Source organism: Corythoichthys intestinalis, chromosome 15, assembly GCF_030265065.1.
Source record: "Corythoichthys intestinalis isolate RoL2023-P3 chromosome 15, ASM3026506v1, whole genome shotgun sequence".
Classification (NCBI taxonomy): domain Eukaryota; kingdom Metazoa; phylum Chordata; class Actinopteri; order Syngnathiformes; family Syngnathidae; genus Corythoichthys; species Corythoichthys intestinalis.
Window position 1 is genome coordinate 30,482,653 of NC_080409.1, and position 18,287 is coordinate 30,500,939.

An 18,287-nucleotide genomic window follows, 5' to 3' on the forward strand; every position below is an offset into this window, starting at 1 on the left:
TCCTTTTGCAGAGATTACCTCAACCAAACGGTTTCTGTAGTGACTAATCAGCCTCTCACATCTACTTTGGGGGATTTTTGCCCATTCTTCCTTGCAGAACGCAGTCAGTTGAGAGAGGTTTGATGGGCGTCTGGCATGAACTGCTCGCTTCAGGTCCCGCCACAGCATTTCAATGGGATTTAGGTCAGGACTTTGACTGGGCCAGTCCAGAACACGAATCTTCTTCTTTTTCAGCCATTCCTTGGTTGTATTGCTGGAATGCTTTGGATCATTATCATGTTGCATGATCCACCTTCTGCCAAGCTTTAACTTCAAAACAGATGGCGTCAGGTTATGTTCTAGGATTTGACAATATTCCTCAGAATTCATGATTCCCTGGACTATGTGGAGTTGTCCAGGTCCTGAGGATGAAAAGCAAGCCCAGATCTTGACATTCCCACCTCCATGCTTCACTGTTGGGAGAAGGTTCTTTTGGTGGTATGCAGTGTTGACTTTTCGCCAGACATGGCGGTTTTGGTTGTGACCAAACAGTTCAATTTTGCACCTACATCAGTTGATGAAAACTCTTTTTAATTTAGTCTCGACAACACAACTGTTAAAAAAACAAAAAAAAAACTACTGAATTGATTGATTAGGAGATCAGGTTGAAATAATAGAAAATTCCAAAATGTTGAGGGGGTTCACAAACTTTTGAGCAGCACTGTACATAGATGTAAATATAGTGTGTGTATTGTTTTTAGAAGTCTTTTATATTCTAATAGAAGTTTGGCCACGAAATAGTGAGAGATCTTTGTATTGCCATGTTGTGAGATAATTGTTATCGTGAGCCTTGCATCTCAAATTGAATCAGGAGGTACACAGACATTCCCTATCCCTAGGATATTCCCAATTCCCTGCTCACAAGATTTTATTTATATCGCAAATAGTCTTTTGTGGATTGTCATCGTTTCTTGTGTTAATTGACAAATTTGTTAAATTTCTTACTTCTTATAGGCTGGAATTAGAAGAGTGTGAGAAGACTTTGACAAAGGATCAGACATTGGTCAAGGAGCTTCAGCAACGGCTTGAAAAAGAACAGGCTCTCAACGTGCAGCAAGGAAGAGAGATGGAGCAGAGACTAGAGGTATGGACTGACTTCTAGTCCAGTGTCACTGATATATGTTGTTTATCAAACGCAATTTTTTTAGTTTAGTTAGACTTTTACTCCACAGCAATTTATAGTCCAGAAAATACGGTATATTAAGGTCATATTAATGCAAACTGGGAAGTGCCATGAAAATGAAATGGTTTCGACATTATTTGAAGAAAGGTGCATAATTGCAGTTTCCATAAATTCCAGTCAGACGGCTAGTCTTTGCTAATGAAAACGTACATGAAATCAAACAATAAATAAATGGCTGTAATTTGGAGTTTAGTTATTCAATGCAAACAAACCCCCTTCACATATCATACAAGGATAAATAAGATGCTTCCTCTCCAGGTTATGAGAGTGTCTTCTGAGGAGCAGAGGTCAGAAATTCTGGCCCTCCAAGGTCATGCGGAGCAGGAGAGGGTAACTTGCAGCAACCTGAGACGTGAGCTCCAGATCGAGCAGTCCCGCAGCGTTCTGCTGGAAAATCGTTTGGAAGACGAGCGCCAGCACTCATCTGACCGACGCGAGGAGAACACCCGCCTCGAACGCCTCCTGACCCAATCGGAATCCCGCCTGGCCGAACTGCGCTCAGAGCTCGCCGATGCCCATCGTACACTGGACAAAGAACGCGACCGCTTCTCCAATCAACTGCGCAACATCGGGCTTTGTCGCGAAGCCGACGCCGCTCGAGACAGGAAGTTCATCTCAGACTTACGCTCGCAGCTGGAGGACGAGCGAAGGCGGGAGGAGGAACTGGCCTGCTCGGCGGATAAATTGAGGGAGGAGTTATTCGAGAGCGGGAGGAGAATGGACGGGGACAAGGCCATATTAGAGGCATTAAGGGAGCAGAAAATGAAGATAGAACAGACTTTAGAGGCAAAAAACGTGGAGCTTGGCGAGCTGAAGGAGAGGATGCGATTGCTGAAGGAGCAATGGGAGATGGAGCGTCAGAAGGCGTGGCAGGAGCAGATGGAAAAGGAGAAACGGCATGAGAGGACCAATAGCAAACTGGTAAGAACAGTATGGCATTTGCTAAGATTATGACAGTCCCATAGTAAGTACTGTAACTGTATTTTACGGACTATAAGACACACTATCAATGAACAACTTTTTTTTTTTTTTTCCATGCATGAGGCACACCTGATTATAAGGCGCATTAGCGTGTCAATGTACTGTAATGCTTTTCCTCCTAAAAGGGAGGAAAGGTCATGCATGAATTATGATATAAAATGATCACCATTACAGGGCACTCATACAACCCCTAGCAAAAGTATGGAATCACCAGTCTCAGACGAGCACTCACTCAGACATTTTATCATGTAGAACAAACTCGGGTAAAAAATTTGAAAAAAGGAATTAGTTCAAAAGTGCAACTCTTTAGCATTCAGAAACACTAAATAAAAAAACATTGTGGTGGTCAGTAAATGTTACTTATATAGAGCAAGTGCAGGGAAATATATATGGAATCACTCAATTCTGAGGAAAAAAATAGGCAATCATAAGAAACAAACAAAGAAATAACAATCAAAACACATCTCTAATATTTAGTAGCACCACCTCTGGCTTTTATGACAGCTTGCACTCTCTGAGGCATGGACCTGATGAGTATTCTTCATCAACTGGGTGCCAACTCTCTTTAGTTGAAGTTGCCAGATCATCATTGCTGGTCGGACCCTTGCTCACTGGAATGGCACCAAACAAAAGTTCCAGCATCATCACCTTGTCAAGAGTCAAGAATCTGAATTGGACAGGGGGATGATACTGGAACTTTTGCTTGGTGCTGTTCCAGTGAGATTTACAAAGATGACTGCCTGAAGAAAACATCAAAATTCCCTCAGTCCTTGATGATATGGGGCTGCATGTCAGGCAAAGGCACCGGGGAGACAGCTGTGGTTAAATCTTCAATAAATGCACAAGTTTACATTGAAATTTTAGACCGCTTCCTTATCCCTTCAATTGAAATCATTTTCCAAGATGACAATGCATCATGCCACAGAGCTAAAACTGTTAAAGCATTCCTCGGAGAAAGACTCATCCAGTCAATGTCATGGCCTGCAAATAGCCCAGATCTCAACCCTATTGAAAACCTGTGGTGGAAATTGAAAAAATGTTCCACAGCAAGGCTCTGACCTGCAAGGATGATCTGGCAACTGCAATCAATGAGAGTTGGCACCAAATTGATGAAGAATACTCATCAAGTCCATGCTTCAGAGACTGCAAGCTGTCATTAAAGCCAAAGGTGGTACTAGTAAATACTAGTGATGTTTTTTGACTGGCATTTCTTTGTTTGTTTCTCATGATTCCATATTTTCTCCTCAGAATGGAGTGATTCCATATATATTTCCCCGCACTTGCTCTATAAAAGTGACATTTACTGACCACCACAATGTTTTTTATTCATTTCTTTTAGTGTTTTTGAATGCTAAAGAGTTGCACTTTTGAACTAATTCCTTATATTTTCAAGCTTTTTATCTGAGTTTGTTCTACATGATAAAATGTCCGAGTGAGTGTTCGTCCGAGACTGGGTGATTCCGTACTTTTTGCTAGTGGTTGTATAAATGCTGTCATTGACTGTGCTACATGTCCAGTCCATTTCGACTGGGAGGAGCGAATGAACGTTCGTTCGCTCGCTCGCCCCTCCGAGTCAAAATAAATTGAATGTCTATCGCTGTCAATGGAGGCCAAAGAGTTGATTTATGAAATAGCATTAAAGCTGGTAGAACTGTGTTTTTCTTGTCATTCCCTGAAGCGCGACTTAGAGTTGCTGAGGCAGCAGGAAATACAACGCACAGAGGACTTACAGCGCACTTTGGCCCAACTCCAAAGAAAGGAAAGGGACTCTGCTGCTCAGACTGTGCCGATACATATCTCCGAACACCGCCGGACGGACGGCGCCGACACCGGTGTTCAGAACTCACAGGTACAAGAACTAGATTGATACGGTTACTGTATTTTGTGAAGATTGTAAGGCCTTTTCTCTTTTCGCAAAAGATACCGCCCACCTCCTCGTCTAGCTTCCTGGAAAAGATGCTGAACGAAAACACAGAGTTGACGCAAAGAGTGACGTCTCTGAGCCAAGACAGGGCCGCCCTTAAACAGAAAGTCACCTGCCTCGAAATCCAGCTGCACCACTTCGAGAATGAGCTTGCCAAAGTGGCCACCGAGAGGGAAAACATCCCAGTCAGAGACATGATCCCCAACAATAAGGTTGATACTAGGGATGGGAACCTCACAATACAATACGATTTGAGATACAAGGCTCATGATAATGATAATCTGATGATATGGTGATACACTAATTATCAATACATAATGTTCATTTCCTCCCAGTCAAAAGGAATTGGATGTCTCATGCCGTCAATAAATTAAATTTGTAACTTTTAAAGGGTTAAATAAGCATAAAGAAATATAGGAGACTATCGTTTCTATGTCGGGGAAAAAGTGTAGCAAAATCCAACTGAAAATGTCCTTTTCCTTTTCAGGTGCAGCGTTTATACGAACGCTACCTCCGTGCCGAAAGCTTCCGGAAAGCTCTGGTGTACCAGAAACGCTACCTGCTGCTCCTCCTCGGAGGATTCAAGGAGTGTGAGCAGGCCACCCTGTGCCTGATCGCCACCATGGGAGCACATCCGTCCCCGGCGCCCGCATTACGGAGACCCCTGGGAAGATTTAGATCGGCCGTACGAGTGGTCGTAGCCGTCTTGCGGTGTGTATCGAGTGAGGGGGAATCTAGTGCAACTGTGTGTTTACCCTGCTAAAACTGGAACTTAACTTTTCTCATGCCAGAATGAAGTTTCTAACCAGGAAGTGGCAGAAAGCCATCAGAAGATTACCTGCGTATGGGACGGCTAACGGCCAAACTCCAGGTCAGCTCTTTAAACACTCTCCGTCCGTGGTGCGCGCATTTATCTGCATCTCTATATGCTTTCCTTCTTCGCGTCCAGGTTGCCCAGTATCGAAAGCTGAGGTTTTAAGAGAGCAGAAGCAGCCATGTTTGAATTCTGACTCATCCCTAAGCAGAGACCCGGTGTCTGCTCTTGTCCCGCCCAGCAAATCACCCTTCAGGCTGCACAACAGGTGAAAAACTACGACAGCTCTAACAAATCCAACACATGTACTGTAATTTTAGACCTGTAAGGCGCACCTGACTATAAGCCGCCACCCACCAAATTTGGCACAAAATCGGCATTTCTTCATAGATAAGCCGCACCGGACTATAAGGTGCAAAGAAAGCTCCAAGCTGGACATAAATGGAGTTAGTGACATATGGACATGCGCCGGTTACCGGTTTCACGGTTTACCGTGGTGTGAAAACGTCGCGGTTTCAAAACCACTAAAATTTTCCGTCATACCTTAGTACGGTATTCGCTATTTTTCATGTGCCAAAATGCAGCCGAAGTGGCTTGGTGCGGCAGCGCTCACCCTTCCCATGTTTGTTGCCATGAGTGTCAGTGACGCTATTCTGCTAAACAGCCAGCAAACCCTCCAAACACAAGGCGTACTTTTCTTCAATTTATTGAGCTCTCAAATCGTGGTGAAATATACAAATGAATACATTTAAAACGTTATACAATTGTATTTTTCCACATGTGAGTAGGTTCAACAGGATAGCAGTAGCACCATGAAAAAGGTCGCCAAAAACAAAACACACATTTTCCTTTCAAATTCAATATACAACCCAACTAAAACTTACAAAGACGAATGCTAGCCTAGGCTAAGCTGGGAGAGCAGCTTCGTTGACGTTTTATGTCTCACAGCCGCTGAGTGAGAAACAAGCTTAAATGAAGGAGGGAGAAAAAAAAAAAAAAAAAGGATTGCGTCAAAGATCGCTAATTGCGAAAGGAGGACTCACTCCTCACTTTTTGTTTTAGATGAAACCTTTCCTCAACAATATTTACATTTTAACTAACTTATAAAACTAACTTATACATCTTTAACTTAGGAATTCTTTGTTCTTTTTAACACAAAGGCATGACATCATGTAGAAGAGAGTTGACACAGTGGCTGAAAATGGCGAAACTTCAGCTTCTCCCCCTCAAAAAAAGTCATATAGTATATATTTTTAATTTTATTTAGAAGTGTTTTTACTTTTTTATAGCAATTATTTTGTTCTTGCTCTAATATTGAGCAACTTGAGCTGTGGCTGTGGGTATAGTCTAGGTTCTATTTATTTTAATTTTATATAAAATATTTTTTATTTTTTTGTTAATTTATTTATTTTCACACTAATTTATTTTCACATTATATTCATGTTCCAATTTGCAAATATGTTCTGAAAAAAAACCCTGTTCAATGGAATTTTTTTTTTTTTTTTTTTTTTTAAAACCCATACATCTAAAAATTTTGGAGCTATAATTGCGATACCGTGAAACCGCGGTATTTTTGCTCACGGTTATCGTACCGTCAAAATCTCATACCGGCACATGCCTAGTGACATAGTTTGCTGGAAGAAACTTAATGACATCTGCCATAAATATTCAGTCATACCCATGACAGTGTCATGTCATAATTATGACGGTCTTATGACAGACAGTCTTATGACGTCACTGTCAAATAAAGTATTACCTATTAACGCAAATAAATCAACAAATAAGCCGCACTGGACTATAAGTCGCAGGATTCAAAATGAAGGAAAAAAAGGAGCGGCTTATGGTCCAAAAATTACAGTAACTGTTTTCCTAATTTGGCAACATTAGGCACCAGGTACCTCTGGTTGGCAGAAAAGTGATTGGCACTCTCATTCGTAGGCCTGTCGCGTTAACCAATTTTAGTGGGCGATAAATTCTCTCATAAATTATTGCGATATGCGACGTTATTGTGCACCCCTTCACAATTTTATTTTTACCAATTTACAATAACACAGTAAGAATACAGTATATATTAATAATACTAAGTAATATTAACTACACCCATTTAAACGCAATAAACGTTTACTCTTAAATTAAAATATACTTTTTAAGAAATCACAACTAAAAACAATAGACCATGCCTCTTTTAAGTAAAAGACAACAATATCAATACCGCACAGAAAAAAGAAAAGATAAAATTGCACTTCAATAACTTAAGCATTTAGGCACAGAGGTATAAAGTTGTAGTAACACAAACAATTGCACTTCAACAACAAAAGAGAAAAATAGATTAATTAAGTAGCAGTAACAAAAATTTGGCTTCACTAAGGCTAGGTTCATACTGCAGGTCTTAATGCACAAATCCGATATTTTTGTCATGTCTGGTTTTTTGGCTTGCCGGTTCAGACTGCCTTTGTCCATGGAGCGCCTTCAAGTATCACGCATACGCACTAATTCGCAGTCCGAGATGCGCTCAGCAAAGTGACCGCATGCGCAGAAGCATCAAAGCAAATTACACATGCTAGTTGTATGTCATTCCAGGGTGATCATATTTTGTTTTCCAAAAAGATGACACAAATAACAGACATTAATAATCCCCGTTTAGTCCTTTATTCAAAGTTTATATGGACTGATAGAACGCATACACGCACGCACATAAGCCTTGACTTGTGTGCGTGACATGACGTGGGTGTGTCAATTTGCCCCGTCTCGGCCATGTAAGCAATACCGAAATATTGCTCATTCGGCGCATAGAATTAAAATCAAAAACTGTCAGGCTTATCCTTTTCTTCATTTATTTTTTTATGACCGTGGTCAAGCTCGCTTTGAGCATAAAAGCAGAGTTCAAGCTAGAAACCAATGGACAGCTACAGTACATCGCTCCCGTCCTGCCTGCCGGTTTTGCATGCTGATGTCATTGCTGCATGAATTCCGATTCGGGAGACTTGAAAGTTCAGACCGCCAGCCACATTCTGGAAAAATGTGGCTCAGATCGGATTTAGACCACATACGAAAGTGACCCAGATCGGATTTGAAATGGTCCAGTTATATGCGACTTGTCACGTTCAGACCGTCAAGTTAATGCCTCACTCGAGTCGGAAAAACAAGAAAAAATCGGATTCATGCATTAAGACCTGTAGTATGAACGTAGCCTTGGGCTAGGTTCAAATGTGTAAAACGAACATACCCAGAAGTCATTAAAACAGCGTGAATCCTCATCACAGCATGTTGCGCTGTTGGTAACAAGGAAGCCGAACTTTTAACAGCACGTCCACCGCACATCTTCTGCACGCGCATGCATGCACGTACACACGCACGTGAGGCGATAAATCGCAGCGGGAAAATTACCGCCTTCATTTTCATTTACGGTACGATAAATGGAATTATTACATATTGCGACAGGCTTACTCATTAGAACTGAAAATAATGACATAAAAGAAGCACATTGGAATGTCGATACGACAACATCGAGTTAACTCATTCCCTGTCATTGACATGAATAGGCATGAAATCCATTTGACCTAGGAAGGCTGGCATTGAATGACAGGATCAGGATTATCACGATTATCACAATTACCTATGCATCATACATTACTAATTAGTACAGTAGCCAAACAAATTTATGTCCATTATTTATTTAAAATATCCTAATGATTCAACAGGAACGATGAAAACATGGCCATACAACAAAAAGCTGCCCCTACGCTGCTTTTTCATTTATTTATTTATTTATTTACAAGAAAGTGCAAAAACATTAACCATTTTAATGGGAGTGCTTATTTCTGTCACAATACAATAAAATTTACACAGGTGGAATGAATGAATTCCACCTTTTCTGGAAACAAAGTGTCTTTAGAAATAAGACTTCTTTTAACCAATATACTTTGTCTTCACAGATTTCTGTACTATTTCGCCTGTTTGTAGTGTTACCGCTGTATTTAATTATGGTTTTACACATTCTGTATATGAAATACACGTTAGCTAATTAGCTTAGCGCTCTGCGCTAACTATTAACATCTAAAAAAACACAACAATAAAGGCTAAACTGTACAAGAGGGTTCGTGTACTCACCTCTCATAGACGCACTTGGGTCTTAGCAACACACTCAGGACATTTTTCAATTGAAATGCCTAAAGACTACTGCTGGACATCTGAAAGACAAGTAGCAACGAACTATCTCTCTTCCCCTCTTGCTCTAAAAAATAACTTGCGCACAAAAGCTGCCTGTCTCATACACAAATGTATTTTCCATTCTTTTAAAAAGGAGTAAATCTGTCTCTCAGTAACCGGCAGCATCCATCATAACGTTGTGCATGCGCCTGTTAACGGTGCCTGGGCGGCAGACGTGTCTTGAACTTTGTTCTGCTGCGAGCGGCTGCCATAAAGTTATGAGGGAAAATCATCGTTTTTTTAATCTTTATGAATCTTAATGGAATCGTCACGTGTCGAATCGCGATGCATGTAATAATCGATTTTTTGGAACTCCTCTATCGTCTACCCCAACCAATGAGTTAATAATGTCTTTGGTGTAGCAATAAATGAATGATTTCATTCCTTTTTTTAGGTCCTTTTCTAGCTCTACACCGTCTTTGGTGACAGCTTCTCAAGAAACAGAAAAATCCCTGACTGAGTACATCCATCACCTGGAGAAAGTCCAGCAACGATTCGTCGGTTCCAAGCCAGGTGAGGATATCTTCAAGGCAGCCAACCAACACCAGGGTGGGGCACTGGATGAGTTGGATGTTAAATCCACACTAGGTGTGTTTGGGAGATAATGGTGGGTTGAATTAGAGACTTTGATCCCATCATTCTACACAGTATCAACCTGGGTTTACATCCGAGTGCAATGCTAATTTGCCTAATAGAGCTAGCCAATTCAAAAGGTTAAACACAAGTGGTTTCTTTTTTATCATTCTTCACACTGAAGTGGGGCTAGAAATAAACTGCCCAAATACTGTGTGGTCTGATAACGGTAACACTTAAAAAGTACGCTTTTAATTCCCCGCCCAATGCCATCCTGGGGCTGTGTTGCCAAATCCCAAAATGTGCTCTATCTAACCTAATAGAGCAGTCACATTTAGTTCTGGCCAGAAAGGTGGAAAGGAATCCACAGGCAGCTTGTTCCCCTGATATGATTGGCTATCGGCAGCGCTGGTTGCAGGAGAACAGAACGTGGCTGTACCTAAGCTGCCTGTCGCCTCTTTATCTGCACGGCTCAGGTGAGTGGGAGTGTTAATGCTGGAGGTCGACCAATGTGGGATTTTCCAAGGCTGATGCCAATACATTTTTTTTATTTTGTATTTTTTTGAAAATCAGCAGATTGCCAATGTCTAAAGCCTATAATTGATTATGAAAGGCAATTGAAACACTCATTATATAAATGTACAACTGTATTCAAATAAACTTTGGTGGTGAAAAATAACTATTAACAAAGATCATCATCCTAACTCAGAGGTCGGGACCCTAGTCTCGCGAGCCATATCTGGCTCTTTTGATGAGCACATCTGGCTCTCAGCCAACCCATAATCTTTGGCAGGCTCGCTTGACGTGAACGAGCTGTGATTGGCTGATAGCGAATTCAAACAGTAATCTTCACTTCAAACGTACATCACTACAATATGCTTCAAATCGGTGCCCATTGGTGGTCTTCCTTTTGTGGATTGCACGGAGATTGGTGCTACAGAGCTCACTCACCTCGTACCTTAAATCAGCCAGCAGCGGTTCTGGTCCCTCCCAACTTGATGCCGAGCGAAGTGGAGTATATAAGTGGAGTATATAAAAAATGCGAAGAGGAAAATTAAACCACGAATGTGAACTGCATAGGGTTATTATTTTCCAAGTGGTGAGTGCGCAACTGAGCAACGATTGTAACATCCGAGGTAACAATGCTAGGCTTTCGTTATTGGTGACTGCTTGTAAAAGCAGAGCATAACCTCACTCATTCCTGTGTGATGCGTTTGCGAAAAAAACTGCTCACAAAACTGACTCGGACAAGCTGGCAAAAGAACATAGAATTAGGGCTGTCAAATGATTACAATTTTTAATCGAGTTAATTACAGCTTTAAAATTAATCGTAATTAATCGCAATTCAAACCATCTATGAATTATGCCGTATTTTTCTGTAAATTATTGTTGGAGTGGAAAGATAACACACAAGATGGATATTTACATTCAGCGTACGGTACATAAGTACTGTATTTGTTTATTATAACAATAAATCAACTAGATGGCATTAACATTATTAACATTCTGTTAAAGCGATCCATGGATAGAAAGACTTGTAGTTCTTAAAAGCTAAATGTAAGTACAAGTTATAGAAATTTTATATTAAAACCCCTCTTAATGTTTTTGTTTTAAGAAAATTAGTAAAATTTTCAATCAAAAAATAAACTAGTAGCCCACCATTGTTGATGTCAATAATTACACAATGCTCATGGGTGCTTAAGCCCATAAAATCAGTCGCACCCAAGCGCCAGCAGAGGGTGACAAAACTCCAAAAAATACAAGTAACAAGTGGGCATTGCACTGTGCTGTCATTTTAATCTGTTTGAGCGGGGCATGTGCGTTAATTGCGTCAAATATTTTAACGTGATTAATTTTAAAAATTATTTACCGCCCGTTAACGCGATAATTTTGACAGCCCTAATATATTATATTACAAAGACACACTGTATAATAGCGCTCGTGGAAATATGTTGGGTGTTTTGGCTCTCTCCGTCAAAAAGGTTCCTGATCCCTGCCCTAATGAACAGGTTATTCAATTATATCGACCCGATATCTCGGCCAGCCAATAGATTGGTGGGCTTACATAACAAAGGTTATTACCCAAACAGTAATCCTATTATATCGACTGATGGCTCATCTTGAAAAAGTCCATTTATTGACCTGCTATATTGGCCGGCCTTTAGTTAACTGCATACCCTGCAACTCCCAGGATGCCAACAAAACCATTATTTGTCAAGATTATTTTGGGAGGAGCTAATGGTTAATAAATATTGCATTTCTAAAGAGCTCAATTTAACTACTAAACAGTTCAATGAATCTAATTTTTCAAAATAACAATTTAAGACTGACCAATAGTTTCACTGTGTACAAATTATAAAATTGAAGAAATGCAGACATTTGGTTTCCACCTGACAAGAGCAGCGTGTTAAATCAACTCATTGGCTGTCATTGCCTGCAATAGACGTCCAATCCATTTGAACCGGGAGGGCAGGCAACGAATGAACGAATTTTGTATGAGTACGAACATAGCTTGCCTTTTTAATCATGAAGAAGGACGCCCTCTCGTGGCTGCTTGTGGGTAAAGTTTACCTCCACGGTCAGCCTGTACTGTTTAACATTTCAGAAGACATAAAATTCTATATTTTAACATTATATAAGTCGCAGGCTCATTGAATTTGTGGGGAAAAAATTGTCAAGTATAATCCGGAAAATACAGTATCATTTATTAATTTGTAAATATGTATTTGTGCCTGCTAGGTTCATCTGTTCTTCAGCGTGACGCCAAAAAATGAGAGCATTGATGCCGCTGGTGTCTTGCATGTTTGCAGCAATCTATGCCTTACATCAATCACCCTAAAACCCAGTATCCCATTTATTAATCTGTTTTTTGTCACTTTGTGCACAAGGTATTTTTAAGGTTTTATACATCACTGGTTTTGATGTTCTTGAAAGTTAAAACTGTCAAATAGTTCCCCCTTTTTTGTAAAAAGTGTCATATTTTTCTACTTGTATTAGGTTATACATATGTCATGTTTTTAACAAGTTGAAAATCCTTGAGCCATACCACTGCTTGTACATTGTTCTGCCTATTTTGTACTGTTGCTATTTCTAATGTTGTTATAATAAATATTTTTTAAATGTTCTTCAGGCATTGAACTGACTGGTCTTTTTTAGGTGAAACCAAACCCAGGTGCACACACACGAAGGCTTTTCTAGAGGAATTCATTGTTGCTCTGCCGATAAGCACCAAGCGAGATGTAGTTTTTTGAAAATGTTAAAACGACTGCATTATTTTTGTTTGAATAAACTTTCATCGGTGTGTTTATTGTATTCATTATTAAACGTCAAAGTATGTGTTTGATTTCTATCGGCAATGTTGTAGTACAATTTTGACAAGGTTATCCAAAGTGGATTCAAAGTGCACTATGGTTAAAATATTTTTATTGAGATTGTCAAAAGCAGAAGCAAATACACCTGTCATGAGGAACTGATTCGAAATGAACTAGAATATTCGCAAGAGCATCTAATGCATTTTTATGTTATGTTTATTTTATAATTATTTTTTTAACCTGTTGAAGGTACCTTTTCTCATAGGCACCGTCTAACTGTTTGCGTTATTCTAACACTCTTAATATAATCAATCAGGGAATAGTATCGTTTCTCGTATTTACTGTTTGACTGTCTGTATTACTCTAACACATCCAATATAAAATAAATAGCAGTTATACCATGAAAACAAGCAGAATATAGGGCATAAGAAATAACGCCTTCTTATCACGGAAGCCCAGCCCGTGCGTCATACTGAGTAAGATTAACGCACCAACTCCCGCAATCAGTTCTTCCGGGCAGTCCAGATCAAATAGCGGGACGCCCTGTCCCAATACAAGGATAACCAACGCCCGATATCCAACTGATAACACGACTGACAAGACTCCAAGAGCCTCTTTGATGCTGAGGTGGCAAAATCCACAACCCTCGTTGCCCGGACAACAGTAACTCCCGAATCCTCCTGTCCAATTCACAAAAAGAAAACAATCCTAAACACACCCTTCTTCCTGCCCACAGCCCGCCCCACAAGTAGATTTTTTTTCAGGGATTTAGGCAGCTTATAGACCCACAAAGTTTGGCACACTTGGTCAAATTGGCCCAATTAGAAGATTTTTTGGGTTATGTATATGGGCGTGGCTGCACAGCTCAGTAGCGCTTCCGTTTTTGTAGGACTCTTCAATAGGGACTTTTTCACCTAGGTGTATGAATGTATTTCTAATCCCAAAAAAGAGGCGAGTTTAGAGCAAATTAGGTTCTCAGGAGATGATGAGAGGGAGACGATCTGCCACCACCCTGACCTGTGTGTCGTCCGAGTTGGGGACGTCTGAGTTGCGCCAAAATGTGAGGGCCCTTTCAGTCCTGCTTGCGGGCCTAGTTCATTTTATTTCTGTATTTTCATTCTTTTTACCCTAATTTTCGGACTATAAAATGCTACTTTTTTCCCTCATTTTGAATCCTGCGGCTTATAGTCCAGTGTGGCTTATTTCTTGATTTATTTGGGTTAATAGGTAACAATTTATTTGACAGCTGCATCATAAGACTGTCTTAAGAACATCATAACTATGACATGGCATTACTGAATGCTTATGACAGATGTCAATATGTGTCATGTGGCATATTATGTCACTAATTCCATTTATGTCCAGCTCAGATCTTTTACATCCATTCAAAAGTGAGATAATTTGCTGGATGACACTGACCGACATCTATTGTAAGCATTCATTAATGCTTATGACAGTGTCATGTAATAATTATGACTGTCTTATGACAGTATTATGGCACCACTATCCAAGAAAATGTTACCAAATACCATAACTAGCAATTAATGAAACAACTGGAACAGTAACTGAAGAAATAATAAGCACAGAACATGATTATTTACATCTGTAGTGCCGCAATGCATACTAGGAGGAATGTTGGATGACAACAGTGTTGAGAGCAGGTGGCAGCACAGGTTGACTTTCTCCCCCAAGGGAGCAGTGATGGCCAAATTAAGCTTTTAATGACAATAAGGCTTTGCAGCCAATTGGTTCAAAGCTTAATGGTGGTTGATTTGGTCTCATGACAGTCTTATGATGCCATTGTCAAATGAAGTGTTACCAGTTAATATCTTTTGGTGTAAATATCCCACAATACAATGAGGACAACTGTGGTTTATAGTCCAGTGCAGCATATCTATGAACAAATGCCGTTTTCATGTCAAATTTGGTGGCTGGCGGTTTATAGTTAGGTGCGCCTTATAGTCCAGAAATTAATTCAATCAAATTGTAAAAGTCAAACACATTATAATGATTCATCAGCAGAAATTACTATCACACGAGCATTCATTCATATTCTGAACCGCTTATCCTCACGAGGGTGTGGGGCCCGGCTCTATGCAGGGCCAAGAGGGGGCAGTGCTCCCTCAAATAAATGTCTTGTCCCCTCAAATCAAAATTTTAGAAGCTGAGAATGCTCATTCTTAATACACTCACAAAATTAATATATTAAAAATTGACGGAGTAATCTGCACTCAATGTACAAAATCTGGACATAGCTTCTTCAAATGGTCATGCACGTTCAGGAGATGTGCTGTGTACATGTGTTTCGGGATATCTGAGTTCCTAAATTGGAAAATCGAGAAATATTTTGTATTCATAAATGTGTCCTCAGTTGATGTGGAAATGATGTTCCTATTGCATGTTGTTGTTGATATATTGTCTTTTCGCCACAAGATGGCAGGATGGGGCTTAGTTGTCTAGAGTGCTACTTGTGGTACGTCATTTTTGTTTGACTTTCATTACTTTAATTTGTCGGATTGCCTGTGAAGACAGCGTGAGAGAGGATGTATCCCCATTTCGGTGGAAATTAAACAAGCCGAGTTTTGGCTGAAAGAATTTATTCTCTGTCAATTATTCCTACGAATGCAACGTTAAGTTGCAACCACCTCAACAGACTGTTTGGCGCTTTTTACAGACACCGTGTAATAGAAAGTCATTTTTTCGATTACTCCAACAACACTTGAATGCAGCATCAATATTAGCATCTGCTAATCATACAGTCGATGGCGGGTGCAAATGACATCTTTCCACCTGCTTTACAGGTTAGTGCCAGATAAAATGCCCATCCTTGTTGTTCGTTTTTATTACCTACTGTATGCGTTGATGTTTGTTTGGTCGCCTATTCCAATGAATTGTGAATTTAAATGGTGCAACTTTACTTTTTACGTATCAGGCAAGTAGCAGATTAGCTTCCGTCTTTTAGCCTACTAGCAATGAATACAATGACAATTAAATGTGATTTGAGTGAGAGGCTCTCACTCAACAACTTTGTCTGATATTGTGTTAATATGGTATGTGGTATTTGAGCTCTATAAATACTTATATTTGTTTATATGACCAAAATGAATCAAAATGTATGAATTAATTGCCTCTCTCTGAGGTATAACCGCTCACAATTTTGTATGTGCGCTCATCATAATTTGCAGCTGTTTTACAAGCATTTTATTTGTTACTGCAGTCCCTGTAATCTGTAAGTGACTCAAACAGCATTACGCTTGCAAATGGATATTAAAAAAGTTTATTTTACTCGCAGCTAGGAGGAATAAGAGAGAGGTAAGCTAAGTAACCCACCTAGGCAACATTTTGATGTTTGATGTTGACTTTTAGGGCACAAAATACCCGTTGAGAAACACTGATTAATTGCATAACAGTTACAGTGATATATACCAATTTCTGTCCAGACATAGAGCAGCAGAGTGCAGATATATGGATGTGGATTTGTGTCTTTATTATTCAATCACAAAAAAAACCCAAAGTCGCTTCAATCAAAATGGATATTTTCAATTAAAAAAAAAGTCTCTTCAATCATAAAAACTGTCTGAATGCAAAAATAAATTTCAAACTCAAAAGAAATGTATTTGAAAACTATTTATTTATTTATTTTAAGTCGTTTTTTTTATTGAACCAACTTTTTTTTTTAATGAAGTATAATGTAGTTTTGCATTTGGGCCACATTTTGGCTAGGACATTTGTGTCTTTATTATTTAATCCAAAAATAAGTTAATTCAGACAAAAAAAAATAATTCAAAAGAAAAATCACTTCAATCAAAAAAAAAAAAAAAAAAAAATACAAAAAAAGTTTTTGATTGCGAAAAAATATATGAGACTCAGAAATTTGTATTTGAACACTTAATTTTTCATTTAAACTGTTTTCTTTGAAGCAATCCTTTTTTTGTCTGGGCCATGTTACGGGGTAGGACATTTGTGTCGAAATCGTTCAATCCCAGAAAAAGTTGCTTCAATCAAAAAAAACTATTTTCAATCAAAGAAAAAATCATTTGCAAAAATAAAATTGCCCTTCTCTAAAAATATATGGCGGAAGCACACATGTGACTTGAAGTTCCGCTCTGAGACCCCCAATTTGGCCAAATTTCAAAATTGTCCGAAATGCATGTGTGATACATCATTGGAAAGCATAAAATCTCAATTTTCTTGGGGAAGAACATTTTTGAACAGGAGGGCATTTAGAAAAAAAAAAAAAAAAATTAACAGCAAAACCCTAACTGGAGGTGAGAGCACTCGAGAGCAGAATTAAAGACGCCATGATTTTAACGCGATATTATCGCGTACTTACCTTGGTTCGATCCAAAAACTCCATATAGCATGTATCACCGAGTGTCAAGACACAGCTGTGAATGGCCACAGATGGATTTTTGGGGAAATTTACAGGTGAACCATGGTAATATAACAAGGGTCGCGATGCGGAAATCGCAGACATCAAGGAGTGGTCGAGATTTTAAAAAATATTTTCAAAAGAAAGTCACTTCAATCAAAAATTTAAAAAATTCAATGATAGAAAAAAAGTTTTTGAATGCAAAAAAATATATGAGACTCAGAAATTTGAGTTTGAATACTTAATTTTTCATTGAAACTGTTCTCTTTGTTTGAAGCGATCCTTTTTTTTGTTTGGGCCATATTATGGGTAGGACCTTTGTGTCTAAATTGTTCAATCCCAGAAAAAGTTGCTTCAATCAAAAAAACTATTTTCAATCAAAGAAAAAAAATATTTGCAAAAATAAAATTGTACTTCTCTAAAAATATATGGCAGAAAACACTCAGGTGACTTGAAGTTCCGCTCTGAGACCCCCAATTTGGCCGAATTTCAAAATTGTCCGATATGCATGTGAGATACATCATTGGAAAGCATAAAATCTCAATTTTCTGGGGGAAGAAATTTTTTGAACAGAAGGGCATTCAAAAAAAAAAAAAAAAAATTAACAGCAAAATCCTAACTTGAGGTGAGAGCACACGAGAGCAGAATTAAAGACGCCATGATTTTAACTTGGCGGCACGGTGGCTGAGTGGTTAGCACGTCTGCCTCACAGTTCTGAGATCAAGGGTTCAATGCCGGGCATCGGCCTTCCTGTGTGGAGTTTGCATGTTCTCCCCGTGCCTGCGTGGGTCCCCTCCGGGAACTCCGGTTTCCTCCCACATCCCAAAAACATGCATGGTAGGCTGACTGAACACTCTAAATTGTCCATAGGTGTGAGTGTG

The 18,287-nt window shown here is 39.4% G+C and overlaps 1 protein-coding gene across 5 annotated transcripts in view; it reads left to right on the forward strand.

Annotated features, from left to right (window-relative positions):
• Window positions 1-12,952, forward strand: part of pcnt (pericentrin) — an 86,886-nt gene extending 73,934 nt beyond the window's left edge. For all 5 annotated transcript variants that reach the window (XM_057859018.1, XM_057859016.1, XM_057859019.1 and 2 more), the window contains 9 exons: window positions 994-1,123; window positions 1,481-2,143; window positions 3,882-4,052; window positions 4,124-4,339; window positions 4,615-4,838; window positions 4,919-4,998; window positions 5,077-5,209; window positions 9,545-9,663; window positions 12,463-12,952. In XM_057859018.1, coding sequence (XP_057715001.1) covers window positions 994-1,123; window positions 1,481-2,143; window positions 3,882-4,052; window positions 4,124-4,339; window positions 4,615-4,838; window positions 4,919-4,998; window positions 5,077-5,209; window positions 9,545-9,663; window positions 12,463-12,497 — 1,771 coding nt within the window. In that variant the 3' untranslated portion in view covers window positions 12,498-12,952. The remainder of the gene's footprint in view (window positions 1-993; window positions 1,124-1,480; window positions 2,144-3,881; window positions 4,053-4,123; window positions 4,340-4,614; window positions 4,839-4,918; window positions 4,999-5,076; window positions 5,210-9,544; window positions 9,664-12,462) is intronic.
• Window positions 12,953-18,287: the final 5,335 nt, after the last annotated feature.